The sequence below is a fragment of the Engystomops pustulosus genome, chromosome 2, assembly GCF_040894005.1.
Source record: "Engystomops pustulosus chromosome 2, aEngPut4.maternal, whole genome shotgun sequence".
NCBI classification, from domain to species: domain Eukaryota; kingdom Metazoa; phylum Chordata; class Amphibia; order Anura; family Leptodactylidae; genus Engystomops; species Engystomops pustulosus.
In genome coordinates this window covers 47,994,581-48,016,895 of record NC_092412.1, presented here as the reverse complement: position 1 = coordinate 48,016,895, position 22,315 = coordinate 47,994,581, and the positions used below count along the sequence as shown (strand labels likewise).

The window sequence follows — 22,315 nt, the reverse complement described above, 5'->3', positions numbered from 1 at the left end:
GGAAGTGAAGTGCAGCAGTAAAGAACTATTAAAACATCCTGTCCCAAGCCTATAAGGCAATAGGCCATCATCCAAATACACAGAACAATATAGAACAAACAGCTTTACAAGGAGTCATAAATCGGAATGTGTTGAAGTCTAGCTACATTTTTGAAAATACTGGAGTGAAAATGAATGAAGACATGAATAGAGCACGGAAAAGGAAGAATAATCTTATTTTCAGTGATGCAACAAAATTATGACATAAACTCAACATGTCACATAAAGGGCCAGACCACATGAGTGGCAACCAACTTTATTAGGCCATAATCAATGTCCAAATTTTGTCAGCAGGACTGGTTTGCACATACAGTAACACAGCATTCTTCTTCTTAGTGACTCCATTAAAAGATGGTGCGTTGAAAGGCTACCCCTCCATAAAGACAATTTATAGTGGTTAAGTGTTTATATTAATAAAAAAATTTAATGAAACATGATAACATGTAAACAATATACAGGAAAATCTCTTTGAGATGGTCACCTAAGATGGAAGTAAAAGTGTTTATCTAGAGGTATGGTCCTCTCAAAGAAGATAAATCTGAACTATACTGTATAAAGAAGTGATCCAGGAGATGATTTTTGGAAGATTTTCACTATAGTTAATTTTGAATGTAGATTATGGACCAAAAACCTATATGATTAAATTATGTGTCCCGTGTCTTCCTTAGTAGACGCAACACTGCATTGACCATCTCCGGTAATCCTTCTCCAGTATGTGCACTACATCCTTGTATTTCCCATGCTCGATCATCATAATTTTCTAGTTTTAGAATATTTACAAGTTCAGAGGTGGACATGGCCTCAGGTAAGTCCTGTTTGTTTGCCAAAACCAGGAATGGAACTCCTGCCATATTTTCATTGTTCAGTATTGACAGCAGCTCTGCCGTAGCATCCTGTACCCTGACTTTTTCCGTACTGTCTACCACATAGATGAGGACATCGGTATCCTCTAGGTACTCCTTCCAGTTTGATCGCAGTTTGTCTTGGCCTCCCACATCCCATACTGTGACAAAAACATTCTTGGCTATTTCCAGTGATTCCACATTAAATCCAACAGTCGGAAAGGTCTCTACGGTTTGATTCATTTTCAGTTTATAGAGAATTGTTGATTTTCCAGAAAAGTCAAGACCCAGCATAACCACCCGAGATTGTTTCTTGTGAACGGGTTTAGAGTTTTGTGCTCCCATCATGAAATGCTGAAACAAGTTAATAAAAAGTTAATTCAATTATGCAAAAAATGGTATTTTATAAAATCAGATAGGATGTAAATCTATGTAGTATTTACAGACCAAGCATCGCTTCTAGCCCAATTCCAGTAATAGCAGTTAAATCGCTAGCTTTATCAGAACATTTGGCTAAAGCTAGCAAACACTGTAGTACACAGCTGTCCGAATGCCAGACCAAGCTTACAGCGGTACAGCGTATTCATGAGGCAGCAATCTGAGGTGCTCTCCTTTCTTTAGCTTCCCCGGACCGCCCCTCACACACCATAAGCCGGCGGTGACTGCACGGCTTCAAGCTGCAGTCACTGCCTCCTTGGACCATCCCCTCATGAATACGCCGGACCGCTGTAAACTTGGTATGGCATTCCGAGGCTATGGTTGTGTAGTTTACTAACGTTCCGATAAAGCTAGCGATTTAACACTGCGATTACTGGGGTAGGGTGAGGCAATTTTCCGGGACAGGTCCTCGTTAATGAGCGGTCTCATGCAGGCAACCCATTTAGATATGGCCTTAAGCAAAGTGTCTGCAAACTCCTAATGTATGTTGTAATGGAGATTTTTTGCTCCACAGACCTGCAGCACCCACATTCCAGAAGCAGCGTTTTTTGTTTTATTTTGCAAACCATGTGGAAAAATTCCACCGCTTTGATATCTGTCCCCGAGTAAATTCTGTACAGACAACCTGGGTGAAAGAGATTAAAGTCGAGCATATATATCCAATTTTGGTGGGATAAGTCCATGATGTAATGTATTTGAGAGCTTCCTGACCCTTTCTTAATGGCAGATGCTGGAAGAGATGGGGAACCAGGCAGAGAGCTTTCAGCAGGGTAGATAATCCACCAGGCATCAATTAAAAGGGTACGGCCAGCATGACTACAGAAAATGACTACACAGGGGTTTTATTGGGGTCTGTAACCATAAGGACACACAGGTCTACAAAGAAGTTATACACAAAATGATGGAATTATTTAAAGGGGTTTTTCCACGAAGCAAGTTATGCCCTATCCAGAGGATGCGGCCTAACTTGCTGACCCGTAGGGGTCTCAGTGGTGACACCCCCACGGAGTACAAGAATGAGGGGTCCAATGGGGTCTCAGGTACCTCTGTCGGACCCCTCGTCACTCCACGAGTGCTCAGCAATCTCAGGCAGCTCTATAGCAATGAATGGAGCAGAATGGTCATGCGTGGCCGTTTGCTCCATTACTCTCGGGAAGTGAGGATAGGGCCTAACTTGGTTGGTGGGAAAACCCCTTTAAGTTAACATTTCAAATTGCATAATTATAGTTACATTGGGGAAAAAAAGGATTGTAAAGGTAGATATTTTATTACCAAAAAAAATTAGGATGTTAGAGGAATCTTAAAGAGTTAATCTAGGCAGAGTCAATCCTTTGTAGGTAGAGTGGGATGATGACAATATTCTTTATCAGTTGGCATGTTGTCATGTGTAGCCTAGTACTCCCTAGCACTTTAAGGCTATGATATGATAATCAAACAGTGTGACTCACAGCGTCGGTAAAGCCGAGGACACCTAGAGAATGAAGCAGGATCTATGATGGGGTACACAGTGTTGGTCACCGTGCAAGATAAAAGTGGCACGTGAGGGGTTAATGTCCGCAGTGCATATGTGACTTTCCAAGATTTAAGTTTGTCGCAACTTGAGAATCTGCACCAGAATGTGTGAATTGTCGGAAAGTTACACTCATAGATCTGTCTAGAACATCTGGATTCACTAAATCTGGAGTAAAATGACTGAAGCAGTAAGTGGAGTGGGTCGTCAAAAATAAAGAAATGTGTAGCCCTAAAACTTTTTGTAACACGTAACTGCAATGATACAATCCCTTCACAGTATGTGTATAGGCCTAGGGCTATATTAGGCTGTAAACTAAATAATTATTGCCTTTCTTATGTATCACTTAAGTGGGACTGATTGATTTACTTGGCAACTCGCTTTGGCCATGTTCGCATATTTGGCATTAACAATATAACCTGTATAATATCTTCTGTTTTTGCCAACTTTGCCTCTACACTACCTGAGCTAGGAGTTTGGTCTTGACAAATTTGGTACAGTAAAACAAGCCCCCAGTGCTGACCAGGTCTTTGTAAGGGCTTCTAATTCCTGGAGGTAAGTGACTTTTCTCTGGAGTCACAATCCATTTTTCATTCAGCAATCACATTCTATAATCCGTCACTTTTTCTCTCACTTGAGGCATATTTTAACCCTCTCTTAATATATCTGATCAGCTTATTATTGTGCAAATAAGCATTAGTTACATTTGTCAAGACTAAAAACTTTAAAGGGTTTTCCCACTTTCATCAATTAATTGATATTAGTTGTTTAAAGGGAACCTGTCATCACAAAGGCAATTTTTCAGTGATGACAGGTTCCAAAAGGGCATGCAATGCTTGCTATAAATAATGTTTTGGCTAGCCCTTAAAACGTTTTAATTCTTTACAATCCTTCATCTCATCTCCCTACCAGAATACTGTGCTGAGTCCTGGGGGCAGGGCACTTCAAATATAAACACTCGTCTGCACGGGGAGGGAGGAGGAGATAGAGGATATGGGAGGGGGAGTGAGGAGGGATCCAATGGACCAGACGACCATTTAGATTTGAAGTGTCCACCCCCTTTCCCCCAGAACTCAGCGCAGGATTCTGGCAGGGAGTCAGGTAAAATAAACCAAAGGATTGTAAAGAAGTAAAACAATTAAAGGACTAACCAAAACATGATTTAGATTGGGCATTTTATGCCCTTTTGCAACATGTCATTATTTAAAAATGCCCTTTGTGATGACAGACTCCCTTTAATGAAAGGTTATATAATTCTGTAATATACTTTCGATATCAATTCCTCACCGTTTTCTAGATCTCTACTTACCGTTTTTCAACCGGAAGCTTCATTGTTTACTTCTCTAGGACAAACCCAGGTCCCTGGTCATTTATATAGGTGCACGACCCGTTATATATCAAAGAGAGTAATGAGAGCTGTGATATAATGAGCCGTGCACCTGTGTGATATCACATGACCAGGGACAAATTTCTATCCACAGGAAGTAATCAATGAAGTTCCTGATGAATGACTGTAAGCAGAGATCTAGATATTGATACAGAATGTATATTGGAAAATTGTATAACCTTTTATTATACAAACTATATCACTTGTGTACAACCCCTTTAAGCATGGCTTAGGAAACCAAAAGTGTCAATCAAATGCCATATTAAAAGTTTTAATAAATGGATAGTTCCCTAGGACCACTTCTCTTATAGTGAAAAGCAATTACAAAGAGAAGTTCTTGCTCTGGAGGAACCAGCACCTACAGTACATAAAGTTCTACTGAACTTAAAAGGAACAGTGAAATCCTTTATTTCCCCCGTGGTGGTGCTGCAGGGTATTTGCAAATTAGCTACCTGGTTACCCTCTAAATTACAGCTGATTCTTGGAGGCCCCTGCTGCTGGACACCACCTAATAGGAGACAAATGGACCTTCCTTAGAAAAAAAAAGTGTCATCTAAAGCGAACAAATGTTTATCAACATATAAGAAACACAAATAATACCAATAACATAGTAAGAGATAAAAGAGAACAGGGAGAGGCTTTTATGATGATTGCGTAGAGTTTTAGTAAGCAAATTCCTTAAGAACATTGGTCAAAGTTTCACTATTAAAATCCTTACGACCTGAGTAACAACCTATAACTACTCACAACAATAATGGCCCTTGTGAACGAGGATTGTGGTAGTCAAGTGACTTACATGTGATAAAAATAAGATACATTGTTCATACCCCGGGGGGGTAGATGTTGTTTCCAAATTTGAATATTTAAAGTTAGCAAAGTCATAATAACTAAAGGCGTCTCTGTGTTTGCGTGGGTTTCCTCCGTGTCCTCCGGTTTCCTCCCACACTCCAAAACATACTGGTTGGTTGATTAGATTGTGAGCCCCATTGGGGACAGGGACTGCTTTGGCAAGATCTGTGTGTGCTATATAAATAAAGAATTATTATTATTATTAGGCGTTGAGGCTTGTCATCACATGTTGTGAAACCTGGTGTAAGATCCTAGAACGTCAGATATTAGTAGTGAAAAAGTCTAACTAAACTGGATCTAAAATAAACACAAGGACTACATACAGTAACACTAGACCCATATATATATATACTATATAGATGATAGCTCACCATATATCCAGTGCCCGTTACTAGTAAAGTAGGATTATCTTGTGTTTTCTCATTATTCCTTCCAGTCTCACTTCAGAGCTGAGAATTTGCATTTCACCACAAAGCAGAAGTCCTATAACTGTAGGACGAGGCGATTCAGCCTTACTCCGGAACTGCCGTCTCCTCCTCATCCAATAACATGGTGTCACGGGCTAGAACATTTACATATTGTGTCACTGCATTAGAGCCTCGTGTGTCAGACTTCTCCAAACAGGTTTTTCAAATGAAACAACAATGACTTGGAAAGTCAAACAGTCTCTGGGTGGGAGGTGATGAGAATGTCCCTGTTTGCTTTGTCAGTCAGGGTGGATGAGGAGCCGCGGTCACGCTGAATTATCTTTTTGTTTAGTTATAATTGCATTTTGACACATTTCTTGTCAAATGTTGAAAGGTATTTACATGGACAAGAACTGGTATAACGTCTATCAAAATATAGCGGTGTTAGTGAATAGATCTAGAGAAAATTAATTTTCTTATATTGATAATTGTACCGTTAAAGGGGAACCTGTGACCAGATTTTACCCCATTAAATCACCAGCCCCCTCAAGTATAGTATGAAATGTCCTTACTAGAATTATGTGAAATTTAGCCCTTTTACAAACAAAAAATCTTCTTCAGCCATGTGAATATAAGAAGAGAAGGGGCATATTTCCTTGAGATTAGTCACGTTTTGAGGCTGCTGGGTGTCACAGTCTATGGGACCACAGGCTGGCAGGACCTCGGAAGACCGGTTGGATACCGGACCGCCACAGTAGTACAGGACCGCCACAGGAGTACAGGACCACGGGAACACCAGAGCAACACGGGAACACCAGAGCAACACGGGAACACCAGAGCAACACGGGAACACCAGAGCAACACGGGAACACCAGAGCAACACGGAAACTCGGAGGTGTCTGGAAACGCTCATGAAGGCTTTCTCTGCAGTAGAATGACCTGAAGATCCGGCAGGGGATGCTGGGAGTCGCCAAGCTATATAGCCGAGAGCGCGAATGCCAGCGCCAATAAGGAGGATGCTGGCCCTTTAAATTCTTGAAGAGTCGAGCGTGTGCGCCCTAGCAGCGGGAATGCGCGGCCTGGAAGGAAGGAGGCGTGCGGACCACACGCCAGGACCCGAGCAGAGCCAGGAGCCTGGAGAGGTGAGTACAGGCGAGGGGAGCAAGGCAGCACAGCGGAGCACAGGTGCACCCGCGATCCGCAACATGGATCGCGGGGACACCCGTGACAAAGGGGAGGACCGGGGTGTGAGCAGCACAGCGGGACACGGGTGCCCGCGTGATTTATGTCTCACAGGAGATGTCACTTCAGATGTCCCTATTTTGGGTTCTATTGCACCTATAGAAACAGAGACACCGACAGTAAAAAAAAAAAGTTTTATCTGCTGACCACAATTTTGATTATGTTTAACTACTTATATCCCCTGTCGTTTGGTTCACAGAACCACGAGCTTGAGGCATTCTGAAAGATGAAATTCTTATCTTTAATATGACCAAACAAAGAATAGGACAGGCACTACCAATGTATAAAGATTACAAATAAGTCCACGTATCCTAGGAGAGCATGTAACCAACAAAAGAACAAAAGAGAGGATACGTATGATGGACTAAGGTAATATCAAAAAAAACTTTATTAATACATAAACACAGTAACAACAAAACCACATAATAAAAACACTTAAAAAGTGCACCATGCAAGGTGTACTTGACCTCCCAGGACCAGTGTGTCCTGGGCTCCCCAGCCCCAAGCCGACCAAGTCAAAACGACAAATGTGTGATGCAGGACAATGAGGGAAGTACTAAATACAGCTGCATAACATCAAATTGCAACAGGCAATATGTGCATACATAAAGTGACCGGTGCAAAAAATAAATGAACCCAACAGTCCTGTATATAGCCTTAGGCTACTATATACAGGACTGTTGGGTTCATTTATTTTTTGCACCGGTCACAATGTAATGCCCTGCCTGAGGAGAATAGTATGTTCAATGGGGTAAAATCTGATGACAAGTTCCCTTTAAAGACATATCTAATTTATATATCAGAATTGGGACCTGTACTCTACCCAAGAAAATCCAAGGAGAAGAAACAACAATCTTTAGACCTGATGGCCCTGTTTTTCCCATAACAAAACCTGTTTGGAAGCCAGTGGGTGCACTCCCCATCTGCTGACTTTGCTTATTATTCTTCTTGCTTCTTTTTGTTACATTTTATTGTCGATTCTTTCTTCTATGTCTTGTTTAACTTTAGCTTTGATCCCTAAATGCTCCAAAATCCATGATGTAATATCATGAATCTCTCATTGTTCGGAAAGGCAATTCTCTATTCAAATGAAGTCTTTCCACATCCCTTTATAATAAGGTGTGGATACAAAAGAAGCTGGGGCTCCCTCCCTCCTGCAGGTGACATCACACTATTATTATTCCACTGAAACAGCAAATCCTTTATAGGCTATAGTCATAGACTGTGCACATGCTCACAAGGTGAGGTGAGTGATGATCCATACATTTACATTACTCACTAAGCTTTATGTGACATCCAGTTCCAATAATTCTGCATTATTATATACAGAGCTAATTTCTACTTTATAGAAATTCATAGTTTACATAGCGCACACAGAGTTTGTCAAATCAGTCCCTGTCTCCAATGCGGCTCACAATCTAATTAACCTACCAGTATGTTTGGAGTGTGGGAGGAAACCGGAGGAAATGCACGCAAACACAGAGAACATGCAAAATCTTTGCAGATGTTGAACCCAGGTCCCCAGCGCTGCAAGGCTGTAATGCTAACCACTAAGCCACAGTGCTGCCCACTTTTAAGATAAATAGAGAGAAGTGCCCAGCCAACTGATCATTATTTAATAGTCTTGATCACAAAAAGTATCTCACAAAGGAGTCCAACCCTCAGTTTTGAAAATATTTTGATATATCTTTTCATGGAACAATACTGAAGATATTACACTTTTGCAGTTAGATTACAGCTTCTATAACAGTATAAGGCTGAAAAAAAAAAAGAAAAGAGACGGCAACCAATCTATTTACCAAAAGCGGTTTGTTTGATGCACGCAGCCCAGGGTCCTAGTGTGCAGGATCCATAGTCCAAGACAAAAAGGGGAGAGAAGGGCCACAGCATCCAATCTGATGAAAAAAGGTTAAACCTTTATTCACACAGGCATAGAAAAAAGTGCAACGTTTCGATTCACCATGAATCTTTGTCAAGCGTGCTTTTTAATATAAGGCTGGATTGACACTGCCGGCAGGCACACGGCGGTGTGCGGGAAGAGGAGGAGGAGGTGAGCGCTGCTCACCCTCTCCCCTCTCCATAGGAACATATGGCTCACGGCGCCGTAATATGGGAAAAGATAGGACATGTCCTATCTTTTCACGGGGCACAGAGCGGTGCGGTGCTGCACGTGTGCTGAACCTTCCTGCTCCCGTAAGGCGCCGTGCGCCCATTGCCGTCTATGGGGGATGTATATCGGCTGTATATATGTCCCCCATGCGGCAGTGTGAATATAGCCTAAATGTGTAGTGCCCTCAAAATAACTCAGCACCCAACCACTAACCACTCGCAACAAAAGTGACTTCATCCCTAAGTGAAAATTACCAAATTGGACCCAAAGTGGCAATATTTTGTGTGGACACCATCATGTCCCAATCGCATCTCTGGGCATTGAAATTTAATTTAATTCATCTACCATAAATAAATATTATATACACACACATCTCTTCAACTGAATGTGCATTTGTGAGGAACATTTACAATAAATGTAGCCATGTTGTCCCATAAAAATGAGATTGTTCTCTGCTGGAGTGATCGCACAAAGAAACAAATAGTTTTTGCATATGAAATAACCGGAGGTTACTGCATGTCCCATATCCGTCCCGTAGTAGTGATTGCTGAATCCAGGTGATCAGTCTGGGCACCGCTGCTGCTGAGTGCCGGGGTGGTTGTATCCAAGGGATATGTTGTTTCTAAGGGACAACGTCACTACATTAATGGGACATTAGCCCATCTTTACTAAGGTTCTTCCGTCAGGTTTGTGTCAGACTTTATACGTCCTTTTCAGTGAAAAGTGCTCGCGTCAGTGTATGTGTTGTGGCTAAACTATTCTTCACACGACACAAATTTCATAATTGAAATGGGAACGGGCGCCACATTTATCATGCAAAGTCTGACAGAAGTGAGCGCAAAAAAAAAAAAAAAGGGGAGCACCAGATTCATGAAGAACGTGCACCAGAAATCATGAATCTGGCATCCTCTGCGCTATACACAGGAAAACTAAACAGCTTTTAGTAAATGTGCCCCATTATCTTCAACAGGTAATATAATTTGAAGAAATACCCCTTAACTCTCATGGACACAGAGCTTCAGAGGTTACAGCCACAGGAATTCTCTGCCAGCTGATGGATGAAAGAGACCTTTTGCTCCTCCTACTTGTGTTTTATAGAGGTCCCAAAAATGGTCAATTTGGGGTTAGGTCTTGGCCAGTCCAGCACCGTTAATAACATCAGTTTCTTTAGCAAGGCAGTGGTGGTCTTGAAGGAGTGTGTGGGTACTGCACTTTTGTTGCCAGAGGTTTAACCTTTTGAGGGCTCACCAAATTTACTTTCACAAAAGAAAGACCTTGAATAATTCAGGATAAAATCTGGGTCTATGAACCAATGCAAACTATTTTCAATACACAAATATACTTATAATATTATTTAGACCTCAAGATGAAAAGTGCTATATTCATAGGTAAAAAAAAAGAATATAAGAATATTATTATTTTTCTTATCCGTCTTTAAAAGAGTTAATCAATGTGATACCTGTATGTGATGTTTGAACCATTGAAAACTACAACTTGCCCAACAAATACAAGCCCTCATTCAGCTGCATTACAGGAAAAATAAAAAAAAAGGGCATAGCTCTTGGAAAGCGACAAGTATAAAAATTGGTCACTAATGAGTTAAAGAAAAATGTAAGTCATGAATCAATATAAAATGTATGGGTAGCATAGTGTCAGGTTCCAGTATAACGTATGTGTTTGTGAAGAGGGCAGCGCACCTTAGTGTATTTTGCCTCCCTTCTGCCTTATGACTGGTGAACTTTATCCAGACAAACGGCAGAGCTGTTTTCACCAGGTTTGTCACCCTGAGTTACTCCTAAACACTGCACATGTATGACTGATTAATATATAATATAATAAGTCATTGGAGGACTCGAGCTCTGGTATATAGTATACAGCTCAGGCATGTGATAATCCTAAAGCACTCAAAGTGCAGCACAACACAGAGTGTCATAGCGTCACATGCTCCCACCTCACCAAGGTAAACACAGCTGTCTGGCGCTAGTCCTGTACACTCATTATATAGACAGTGATCACGTATGACTATATACATATATACTGTATTCCGCATGCCCAATAATAATGTACCTGTGAAATGTCTGATAGAGCAGAGCTGTGTATAACAAAGACCAGAGCCTTGTGTCTGATTCTAGACGACCCCTTTAAGTGTCAATGATTGTCCGAACTAATACATTGTGAGTAAGTAATAAACCACTAAAACCCTCCCTCTCTTTTCAAACTAAACATGTGCTATATTGAAAAGTTCTTAAATTCTAATAAAGTATTCAGAAATGTAATGCAATGGATGAATTTATGGTCGCTCATTATACATGTGTTATCACGGACAGGGGGGGTACTACTATCAAATCTCCCGTATACAGGAGAAAGCAGCCCTGGTTTAACCTATTGTTGTTTTGCCCTAGGTGATTTACTGTAATTTGTTTCATGTGCTACTGTGACATCACAACAGTGTTTTACTTAAAGGAAATCTACCACAAGCACTGACTCATAGACCCAGACACCTTGACTCTGGTTATCTTCTTATCTTTGTTATCCATGGCCTCCTTCCTTTTAAAATCAACTTTTACAATTATGGTAAAGAGCCACAGTTCTGGGGGGCCCTCTGTTTTCTGGCTTCACACTGCCCCCCCCCCCACACTCTCTGTGCTCCCCCTCCTCCCTCTGCACTTCCCCCTTCCCTGCTGTAATCTCACACAGCAGGAAGGGATATTGCTCCTTCACAGTATAAACCGCCTGCGAAGCCAGAGAACAGATGGACTCTGGTAGCTCCCCTAGAGCCCTTCAGGGTAATTAGCATAATTATTAAAAGTTAACTGTACAGATGGGAAATATTGTGTACATTTTTTACACAGTGCCTTGAGTTACATTCATGACATGTGACCAGTGAGATCATCACAGGTCCTTTAGCCTTCTAATAATAGCAAACTGTACACCATGTATTTGATTACATGAAGTCACAGCATCCTCCATGGAGGATGGGGAGGAGCAGAAGTCCATGATGGGTGCTGTCAATTCATGTGGTCAGATACATACATGGGGTACAGGTTTTTGTTTAATTATTAAGAGGCTAAAGTACCTGAGATGATGTCACTTTGGTCACATGACATGAACTGTGACCAGTAAGGAGGCATAAGTCATGGGAAGTATTAGATGGGAGGGGACGGATGAGCAGGACACGCCCTCTTTGATGCCAGGTAATAATAGATAAAAGGATAGATGTAAATAGATATAGATAGATATATAGATGTAAGCAAAACAATTTTTAGCTAAAAGAAGGGTGTCAGTCAGTGAATAGAGCTCTAGGGGAACCTGTCACTGGCTGTATATGTGCAAATGTGGTGACAGGTTCCCTTTAAGGCTCAGCCCTATTTTTTGTATTCTGACTTGCGTTGCTTTATAGGGTTATATAATGTATAATGATGTGAGGCTGTATAATGATGTGCTTCCTGGTGCTGGCGCCCCCTGCAGCACGTGTGTGTATATGAGAGATACAACAGCTCCAGGCAGCCATGCTATAGCAGAACATGTCAGGTACTTGTGTAGCTGATGTCTGTGTCTCACATGTGTATTAGGAGGATGCAGCATGCCAGCAGATAAAGCACAGACACTAGCAATGCTTTACTATACATTACACACAGACATGAGCAGGGGGAGGAGAGGGGAGGGGTAACAGGGGTGACATCACTGCCTCTGACCATGTGACCAGTCTCATTTACATAATAAAGAAAAGATGATTTTATAATGATTAATGTATGAATTGACTAGATAAAGGCTGGGATGGGATCCTTGTGAGCTGCTCCAACAGGTAGTAGTGACAGGACAAGTGACACAGACCTGATGACAGGTGTCCTTTAAGTAAGATCCTGTGACATCAGAAAGTAGAAGTAGGCTTCAGTCAGGTGAGCTATGGTTACATCACAAGTGTATTTTAGGCAAAAAAGCTGCAGTAAAATCAAAAACATGTTCCTATAACATCAAGAACAGTCCTGAACTTCCCGATTGGCTTCCAACCCAGGCACATTGCTGGATTGGCTGCTGAATACCCAATCCAGAAAAGTAACGCCCCCCAGCTACAATCCATGGCTGTGATTGGCCAAGGGAACACCTTTGGCCAATCAAAGCCATGGCTTGTTGCTATAGGTGTTAATATGCCAGATTAGCTGTTCGGCAGGCAATCTGACAATATGTCCGGATCTCGCCAGGCACATCTGAAACCAAACGGGAAGTTTGGATCGCTCATCTACAATTATAAGCCAGTTCAGTCAGGGAATTCAGTTGTGACCTCACCAAGTTATAGGCTACATGCACACTGCCAAGGTGTGCCGTAAGTACCAAATCTGGCCGAAATTGATAAGCACATTGCAGTGTGCATGAAGCCTTAGTAAAATAAGCTACTATGCTATGGCTTTGTATGGACAGTGACATCAACAGCGTCCTCCTTCCTGCTGAGCGACGTATCCGAGGTTTCCACTCCCCATAGGCTTCTATTGCCTCTGATGAGCGGATTATGTTGCTCAGTAGGAGGGAGCTTTTCACAGGGTTCACTGTATACTGAGAAGAAAGAGGCAACAACTATGCCTCTATCTGCCAGTATACAGTATGTCAATGGGTATGCTCAGTGTACACCTCGGAGCTTTTACAATGTAAATGTCATGTGAACGCAGCCCAAGCTGTGACTTCCAGTGAAGAAAGTTACTGGGAAGAGTGGATGCAAACCTTAAGTTTGGGTCCTGAGTTCGGGTGTGTCCTTGGCCAATAACAGCCATAGTATGTAGGGGTGCTTCACAGCTGCCAATATGGCAATATGAGTCACGCAGGACTATGACATGCTTCCTCATCATTGTGGCCATTGTCCTACATCTTCCAGCCAGAAGACAGAAAATGTTAGGGTTATATACAAGCGGTCCCCTATTTAAAGACTTCCGACTTACAGACAACCCATAGTTACAGACAGACCCCTCTGACCTCTGGGGAAGCTCCCTGGATGCTTACTATAGTCCCAGACTGCAATAATCAGCTGTAAGGTGTCTGTAATGAAGCTTTATTGATAATCATTGGTCCCATTACAGCAAATGTTTAAATTCCAATTGTCAATGGGACAAAACTTTTTTTGTTGAGATCTACAATGATAAAATATACAGTTTCGACTTGCATACAAATTCAACTTAAGAACAAACCTCTGGACCCTATCTTGTACATAACCCAGGGACTTCCTGTATACAGGCAGTCCCCGGGTTACATACAAGATAGGGTCTGTAGGTTTGTTCTTAAGTTGAATTTGTATGTGCAACACCCTCGCCGATGCAATGGCGAGGTAGGGTTTGCGAATACGTCCCACCTGCATGTAATCCCATTACACAACATGGTTCTGATAGGACATAGGGATATTGCAGTGGTGAATCCTGCCTGGCAAGGCAGAGGTTAAGTATTTTGTATGATGCAAGATGCTGTTGTCCAATGATATGTGTTACATCCTGTGCTCTGTAAGCTGAGATGTGATTGGAGGAGCAGCCACCACCTGACCAAAGGAAGGTAATAAAACTCCCTGGCCAGGAATGTTCTGGGTCTTTCCAGAGATCTTTTCAGAGAGATTCTGTTGTAGGAGAATCAGTGAGTGAGTGAGTAATCTCTGTCTAGCCCATACCAGAGCAGGAAGAGCCTAGCCCCTGCCTCTGAAGAGTGGAGCATTAGACTAGAGTTAGTGTAGTGAGGAAAAGGGGTATCATTTTACCTTTGAAGGTGATACCTGAAGCCCTACAGGACAAGCTGAAGCTTCCTACCAGGACACAGCTGCCTCCCAGCCTGCCCTCTACTTCCAGGCTGGTGAACTATCTCCTGAGGCTCCCTCCAACTCACATCTCGGTACCCTACCTACCTGTTAAAGGCACGTTTGCTGCGGTTCCTGCGGTTAAAATAAAGAACTGTAAGTTGTTTTCTTCAACTTCTGTCTCCGTCTGGTCCCTGCTAATACGGCTGCCTTCATCACCGGCACCCTGTCCATCACCCAGAGACTCACACTCGGGACATTAAGGGGTTGCCCCAGGGAGATCCGCTATAGCAGCCGCTCCCTCATCATTTCTTGCCAACACCACCCTGCTGGAGACCTGCCAGGCTGTAGGACAGCCCTCCGGTTACCCCGTACCAAGCACCGTGACAATAGCGTGCTTAGGCCGCAACCGCCAGCCACTCCGGTACCGCGGGCCCCGGCTGACTCCAGGCCTCACCTCAAGGGCTAGGCCCCGGTGGGGGATGTTGCATATGTAAGTCGGAACTGTATATTTTATCATTGTAATCCCAGCCAGAACTTTTTTGGTCTCTGTGACAATTGGATTTTAAAAATGTTGGATTGTCATAAGAACCAGAATTAACACTAAAGCTTCATTACAGACACCTGTGATAACTGTTACAGCTGATCATTGTAGCCTAGGACTAAAGCACAATAAATTACCAATATCCAGTGCTCCGTTTGTAACTAGGGGTCGTATGCAAGTCGAGTGTTCTTAAGTAGGGGACCGCCTGTATATATTTTTTACAATGTTTCCAGGTGTAAAACTAAAAAAAAATTTACTTGACACTCCTGTGCAGCACGGCATCATGTGTTACTATACCGGCTTCTGTTTGTATACAGAGGCTCAGCGGTAGCACCCTGTAGGTAATACACGCACGTGGTACAGCCTGCAGGCAGCCGCCAGAGGACTGTGCACTGTCAGCCTGACGCCAGGTAATTACAGGTTTAGGCAGGGTGACTGGCCATGGCACACTGCACCAGAGCGAGTCTAGTATAGCGTGTATACTGTATATATCATATACCCTGGAGCCCACAATAAAAAAAAAAAAATTCTTTAAAAGAAACCATAGATTCCTTTGATCCTCATAAGCCCTACACTGTCTTTTCTCTATTTCTCTTTTGGGTATGTAAACTATCTTCAGAGGTTAGTGGGGCGTGGGGTAGCCTGGCCGAGCACCGGGGGCTACGGCTACACCACAATAGAAAAGAAATAGAACAGGAACTTCCCTCTCAAGTCCTTATATCAAATGCTGTATTAAATCCCAAAGTAGACAATACACTACATTCCAAAAAACATACTGGGGCTTATTTACAAAAGTCGCACACTGCACTTTTGATGGACTGTTCACCTTTTTCGACGCTAAAATGGCTTGCACGGGTATTTAAGTAGTGTCTGCACCGCTATTGTGTCGCACATGACCCTTTTGTGGCGCAGCTGCGCAGGCCTCCATGTGACCATATTATGGGGGGGTGTTTGCCGTGTGACGATCCTACTGATTCAGACCGAGCGCTGTATTTAACTTTTAAATTGTGTTGCAAGCCCTAGCCCTAAGATGCACCACTAAAAAGATGATTAACTCTGTAATGCGCATGTTCTGCGCCTGCTTTTCACGCTCAGAACTTGCATTGCACTCTGACCCATTGTAATCAATGGGCTTTTTAGACTTATATTTTTTGACATTTTATTAACGCGTTTAAATCTCAGCATGCTCTACTTTTGCAAGTCACGCGCGTCAAAAACGCACCATACAAGTCTATTGAGACGCATCAAAAATGCATTGCAACATTGCAATCCGACACATACAAGTGCAATGTGTTTTTCACGCATTAATTGCCATAGAAAAGATAGACCTCAGTCCTTTATACGCCCATTATCTGTGCATGAGAAACGCATTGAAAGTCATTGAAAACGCGCCTGAAAAACTGAGACACTGAACAAACCCTGTTTGAAAACTGATTGAACTCTGATGCAAAATGTAAGTTTTTCACTGACCAAACTCTGGCGTGATCTGCAACGCAAGTGTGGAAGGGGCCTAACAGTACCAGTGCTATGGTGCCATCTGCTGTCAGTATACAAAACTGCAGCACCTCAAAAGAGCCCTCAGTCTTTACTAAATACTAGTTTCAGTGGATCAGGAGTGTAGAAATCATGGGGCACTACATCAATATTGCAACTTTTTTAGAAAGATGGAAAAATGGCTGATATGACTCTAGATTCATCTCTACATCCATAGTATTACCTGAATATTGATAAACAGGTCCTGAGCACATATTGTTTCTAAATAAAAATCCTACTAAATGACTAAAAAAAAGCTGCATTACCCATAATATCTTTACAAGAGGAGTAACACTCTACTATTTCTTTTTTTTACATTTTTATTAGTTTTCCACAAGTAACAGTTAACAAAATCAACAGCCGTATAATACATAGACAACAAAAAACTGTAGGAACGAAGCAACAAAACCAAAAAAAGAGAAAAAAGCAAAGAGAAAGAAAAAAAAAGGGGACAAATAAACAAGAAAATGACATAAAGATGTCAGATCCCCATTAGTTTACACAAGAAGTTCCTCAATATTTTAGTGGAATGGAATATTTAGTTTAGCAGAATCTAGTCTATTATTGACACAGTATTAATCCTGGGATAAACCTACACGCTCTTTATCTCCAATAGTGGGGCCCATTTTTCTCCAAATCGTTTTATATGCAATATCTCATCAATAGATAATATTTCTTCATATTTGTAGTAGGTGGTAAGTCTCTCAATTACCTTTTTCAGGAGTATAATAAGTCTCTCTGGTAGAACCCATGGGTCCGCTATTGACATGTCCCGCAGACTTGAAAACCAAGCACGGCGAGGCCAAAAAGGGGCGATGAAAATGACCCTTGCTTTTTCCCGTTTTATCTTCCCCAAAGTTCTGGGAATTAGGATCATGGGGGGAAAAGCGTATGGCAGATGATGGTGTCCCCAATTTTGGGAGAAGGCATCCACTGCCAACGGATGATTCCTGCAGTCTAGAGAGAAAAAATGTCTCACCCTTCGATTTTCCCTGTTGGCAAAAAGGTCTATTTCCGGGAGGCCCCACCTTTTGGTTATTATGCTGAAGATCTCCCCATTGAGGATCCATTCCCCCTGGTGGACGATACTGCGACTTAAGAAGTCTGCTTGGGTATTCTCTACTCCTCTTATGTATACTGCGTTGAGAGATACCAGGTGTGACTCTGCTAACTGGAAAATCTGAGAGGCTATTTGCATGAGGTGTGGACCCCTTGTCCCCCCTTGCTTGTTTATGTAGGCTACTGCCGTAGTATTGTCTGATTTTTTTAATATTTTTGTTTTTCAGAAAAGGCAGAGCTGCTTCTAATCCTTTCAAAATGGCCAGTAGTTCTTTGCCATTTGAACAAAAAATTGTTTGAGTGCTCCACTGGCCCTGAAATATTTTTCCCCCTACATGTGCACCCCAACCCCACGGGCTTGCATCCGTTGTGATAATTTTTTCGGATTTGAAACCCAGGGGAGACCCATCTCTAGGTTTCTTTGATCTAACCACCAGTTTAGGGATTCTAATACTAACCCCGGCATTCCTATTTCTTTGTCTAAGGAAGTAGGATTTTTGTCCCAAACCTGAAGAAGAAAATTCTGTAAAATTCTTATGTGAAACTGAGCCCAGGGGACTGCAGGAATGGTGGCCACTAGACTCCCCAGGAGGGACATACCCCTTCTGATGGTTGTACGTGAGGACCTTCTTATTTTTGTTATACCTTCCCTTATCCTTTCCTGTTTTTCTTGGGGAAGAAAGGATCTTTGGCAATTTGAGTCTAGAAGAACCCCCAGGAAGAGCTTCTGTTGAGATGGGACTATTTCTGATTTTTCTATATTTATTAACCATCCCAGAAATTCTAGAATTTCTTGAACTCTGGTTACTTGGTTTCTTACTGCTTCTTCTGAGGGCCCCACTAAAAGGAAATCGTCTAGGTAAGGTATAAAAAGTCCCGGATCTAACCTTAAGAAGGCTGCCATCTCTGAAATAATTTTTGTAAAAACCCTTGGAGCTATGGCGATACCAAAGGGGAGGGCTCTGTACTGAAAATGTCTTATCCTTTGATCTAACTGAACCGCAAAGGTATTTCTGATAATCCGGGTGAATCGGTACGTGGTAATAGGCGTCTGTAAGGTCGATTGACGCCATAAAACAACCTGGATATAACAGATTTACCGTTGATTTTAGCGTTTCCATTTTGAAGCTGGGTTCAAAATAGTTCTCAAGGCACCATTTGGTTTTTTTTAACCCAAAAAAGTTGAGTAGAACCCTAGTCGTTCTTCCTCTATTGGGACTGGGCACAGTACCTTTTTAGAGAGTAACTCAGTTATTTCTGACATCATCATGTTGCCTTTCTCTCCCAATGGAACTTTCGTTATCTTGAATTCTCGAGGAGTAAATTCTTGAAGTCCAATGTTATCCCTTGAGATATGGAACTGAGAATCCACTGGCTGTTTGAAATGTGACTCCAGGCAGGGAGGAAGTGGGATAATCTTCCCCCTACCTGGGGCCTCGCGTCATTGTGGCCGGGAGGTGGGTTGCCTGGACTGCGAATATTGTTGGCCAAACAAATAGCCCTTACTTGGCTGAGGGGGTCTGGATGGACCTGGTCTATTCTCTCTATCTCTCCTTTGGTACCTTGATTTACGAAAGGACCGAAAGGATCTGGGTCTATTTGGAGCGGAGGTAGCTGGAAAACCTTTTTTCCCTCGTCTCCTGCTTTTTCCAATAAATCGTCCAGGATGGGACCAAACAAAAAATTACCGTCACAAAGGATGCCGCATAATTTACCCCTAGAGGCTATGTCCCCCGACCAGTTTTTTAACCACAACGCCCTTCTGGCTGAGTTAGATAATGCTGCGGATCTAGCAGAAAGTCTTAATACATCCACCAAGGCATCTGCTAGAAGAGCCGCCCCTTTCTGAATACCCGCTATAGAGGCTTTTAGGGATTCTCTAGGAACTTTATTCTGGATGTCACCTCCCAGCTGGTCCAACCACAACAAGACTGAGCGGGCCACGCAAGTTGCTGCTACTGCTGGTCTGAAGGAAGTGGTTGCATACTCCCATGATTTCTTGAAAAAACCTTCTGCCTTTCTATCCATGGGGTCTTTAAAGCATTAATATCCTCAAAGGGTAAGGAGGTGCCCCGGGAGATCTTAATAATGGAAGCATCTACCTTTGGTGGTGGGCCCCAAGAGGATGTAGCATCTTCATCAAAGGGGTACTTTCTCTTGATAGCCCTAGGGATATATGACTTTTTATCGGGAGATCTGGAGATCAGGGATTGTATGGTATTATGAATTGGAAAGGTACGTCTTTTTCTTTCCGTTAATCCCTCAAACATATCTTGGATTGATTTATGGAGTTTCTTCTCCTCTATATCCATAGAGGATCTGACCATTCTTAACAGTCCTTCTGTATCTTCCACTAAGAATAAAGGACACCCTGATAATTCCTCTTCTGAGACTGAAGAGGCATCCCCTTTTTCTCCATCTTCCTCTGATAATATTTCCACAGGATTTGCTGAGGAAGGTCCCGGGAGGTCATTTTCTATAGGGATAGATCTCTGATCGATAATATCCCTAACTGACACCTGTACCTCCTCTCTAATGACAGATCACAGAGATTCCAGCCAGGAAGAAAACTCTTCTGCTACAATCTTTGCAATACATGTGGAGCAGGTACTTTTTTCATAGTTTGTAGGTAATTTACGGTTACATATTTTACAATCCCTGTGATGGGTCTTTTTGGTAGCTTTTTTGGGGACCTCTTCTCCCTAAAAATTTTTATAAAAAACTTATCAGTTTAAGGGAACAGAAAAAATTACATCATAAAAACACTCACCACCCTGAATTACCGGAGTCGGGGTCCTCAAGGGCTCAGGAGCATCACGTCTTTCTGCCATACTGAAAGAGTGTAAAGAGCACCATCCACCTGCAGCCCAGGCTCTTTTTAAAAGATAGGGGGGCGGAGCCTCCTTCCGGTGCCGCCTCGTCTCTTCTGGGCTTACATAACCCCAGAAGAGACCAAAAGAAAAAAAAAAATTTTTTTAAAAAGAATACACTCTGCAGCTCTATGGCACCGGAGGACGCAGGCGGCGTCTGATGACGTCACGTTGCCTGCAACCTCCAATACCATAGAGCAACGCAGACAAACAGGTCTGCGCTGCTGCCCTGTACCGCGCGATCATGCTTGAGACCGCTCTCGCGGTCGAGATATGTTTGTATTACAGACTGCCAGTGGCAGTCCGTACAGCTAGTGGGTGATTCGGACGAGCGCCCGAATCACCCACAGCTGTTTTCGCCGCTTCTTTCAGGGCTCCGCATCTGCCGCCTGAGGCGGAATTTTCATTCCTCATTGCAGATGCGGCCCTGACGCGCGCACACGCTTCCAGAGCATGCACATATATACAGTACTCGCGCGCACACGCTTCCAGAGCATGCACATATATACAGTGCTCGCGTGCGCACACACACGCTTCCAGAGCCTGCACATATATACAGTGCTCGCGTGCGCACACACACGCTTCCAGAGCCTGCACATATATACAGTACTCGCGTGCGCACACACACTTCCAGAGCATGCACATATATACAGTACTCTCGCGCACGCGCGCGCGCACACGCTTCCAGAGCATGCACATATATACAGTGCTCGCGCGCGCACACGCTTCCAGAGCATGCACATATATACAGTGCTCGCGCGCGCACACGCTTCCAGAGCATGCACATATATACAGTGCTCGCGCGCGCACACGCTTCCAGAGCATGCACATATATACAGTGCTCGCGCGCGCACACGCTTCCAGAGCATGCACATATATACAGTGCTCGCGCGCGCACACGCTTCCAGAGCATGCACATATATACAGTGCTCGCGCGCGCACACGCTTCCAGAGCATGCACATATATACAGTGCTCGCGCGCGCACACGCTTCCAGAGCATGCACATATATACAGTGCTCGCGCGCGCACACGCTTCCAGAGCATGCACATATATACAGTGCTCGCGCGCGCACACGCTTCCAGAGCATGCACATATATACAGTGCTCGCGCGCGCACACGCTTCCAGAGCATGCACATATATACAGTGCTCACGCACATACACTTCCAGAGCATGCACATATATACAGTGCTCGCGTGCACACGCTTCCAGAGCATGCACATATATACAGTGTGCGCGCGCACACACACACACACACACACACACACACACACACACACACACACACACACACACACACACACTTCCATAGCATGCACATATATACAGTGCTCGCGTGCACACACTTCCAGAGCATGCACATATATACAGTGCGCGCACACACACACATACACACACACTTCCAGAGCATGCACATATACACAGTGCTCGCACACACTTCCAGAGCATGCACATATACACAGTGCTCGCGCGCACACACTTCCAGAGCATGCACATATATACAGTGCGCGCACACACACATACACACTTCCAGAGCATGCACATATACACAGTGCTCGCGCGCACTTCCAGAGCATGCACATATACACAGTGCTCGCGCGCACTTCCAGAGCATGCACATATACACAGTGCTCGCGCGCACTTCCAGAGCATGCACATATACACAGTGCTCGCGCGCACTTCCAGAGCATGCACATATACACAGTGCTCGCGCGCAC

The 22,315-nt window shown here is 43.2% G+C and overlaps 1 protein-coding gene across 3 annotated transcripts; it reads right to left on the bottom strand.

The window, feature by feature from the left end:
- Positions 1-257: 257 nt before the first annotated feature.
- ARL11 (ARF like GTPase 11) lies at positions 258-20,582 on the bottom strand. 3 transcript variants are annotated; one of them, XM_072134497.1, is made up of 3 exons: positions 5,437-5,623; positions 4,669-4,724; positions 258-1,235 (listed from the first exon to the last, which is right to left on the bottom strand). In XM_072134497.1, exon 3 carries the CDS (start codon positions 1,227-1,229, stop codon positions 684-686), a length of 546 nt encoding a protein of 181 aa, XP_071990598.1. In that variant the 5' UTR covers positions 1,230-1,235; positions 4,669-4,724; positions 5,437-5,623; the 3' UTR covers positions 258-683. The 3 variants fall into 3 exon arrangements, with proteins under 3 accessions (XP_071990598.1, XP_071990600.1, XP_071990597.1); XM_072134499.1 differs by lacking the exons at positions 4,669-4,724; positions 5,437-5,623 and adding an exon at positions 20,498-20,582; XM_072134496.1 differs by lacking the exon at positions 4,669-4,724.
- Positions 20,583-22,315: the final 1,733 nt, after the last annotated feature.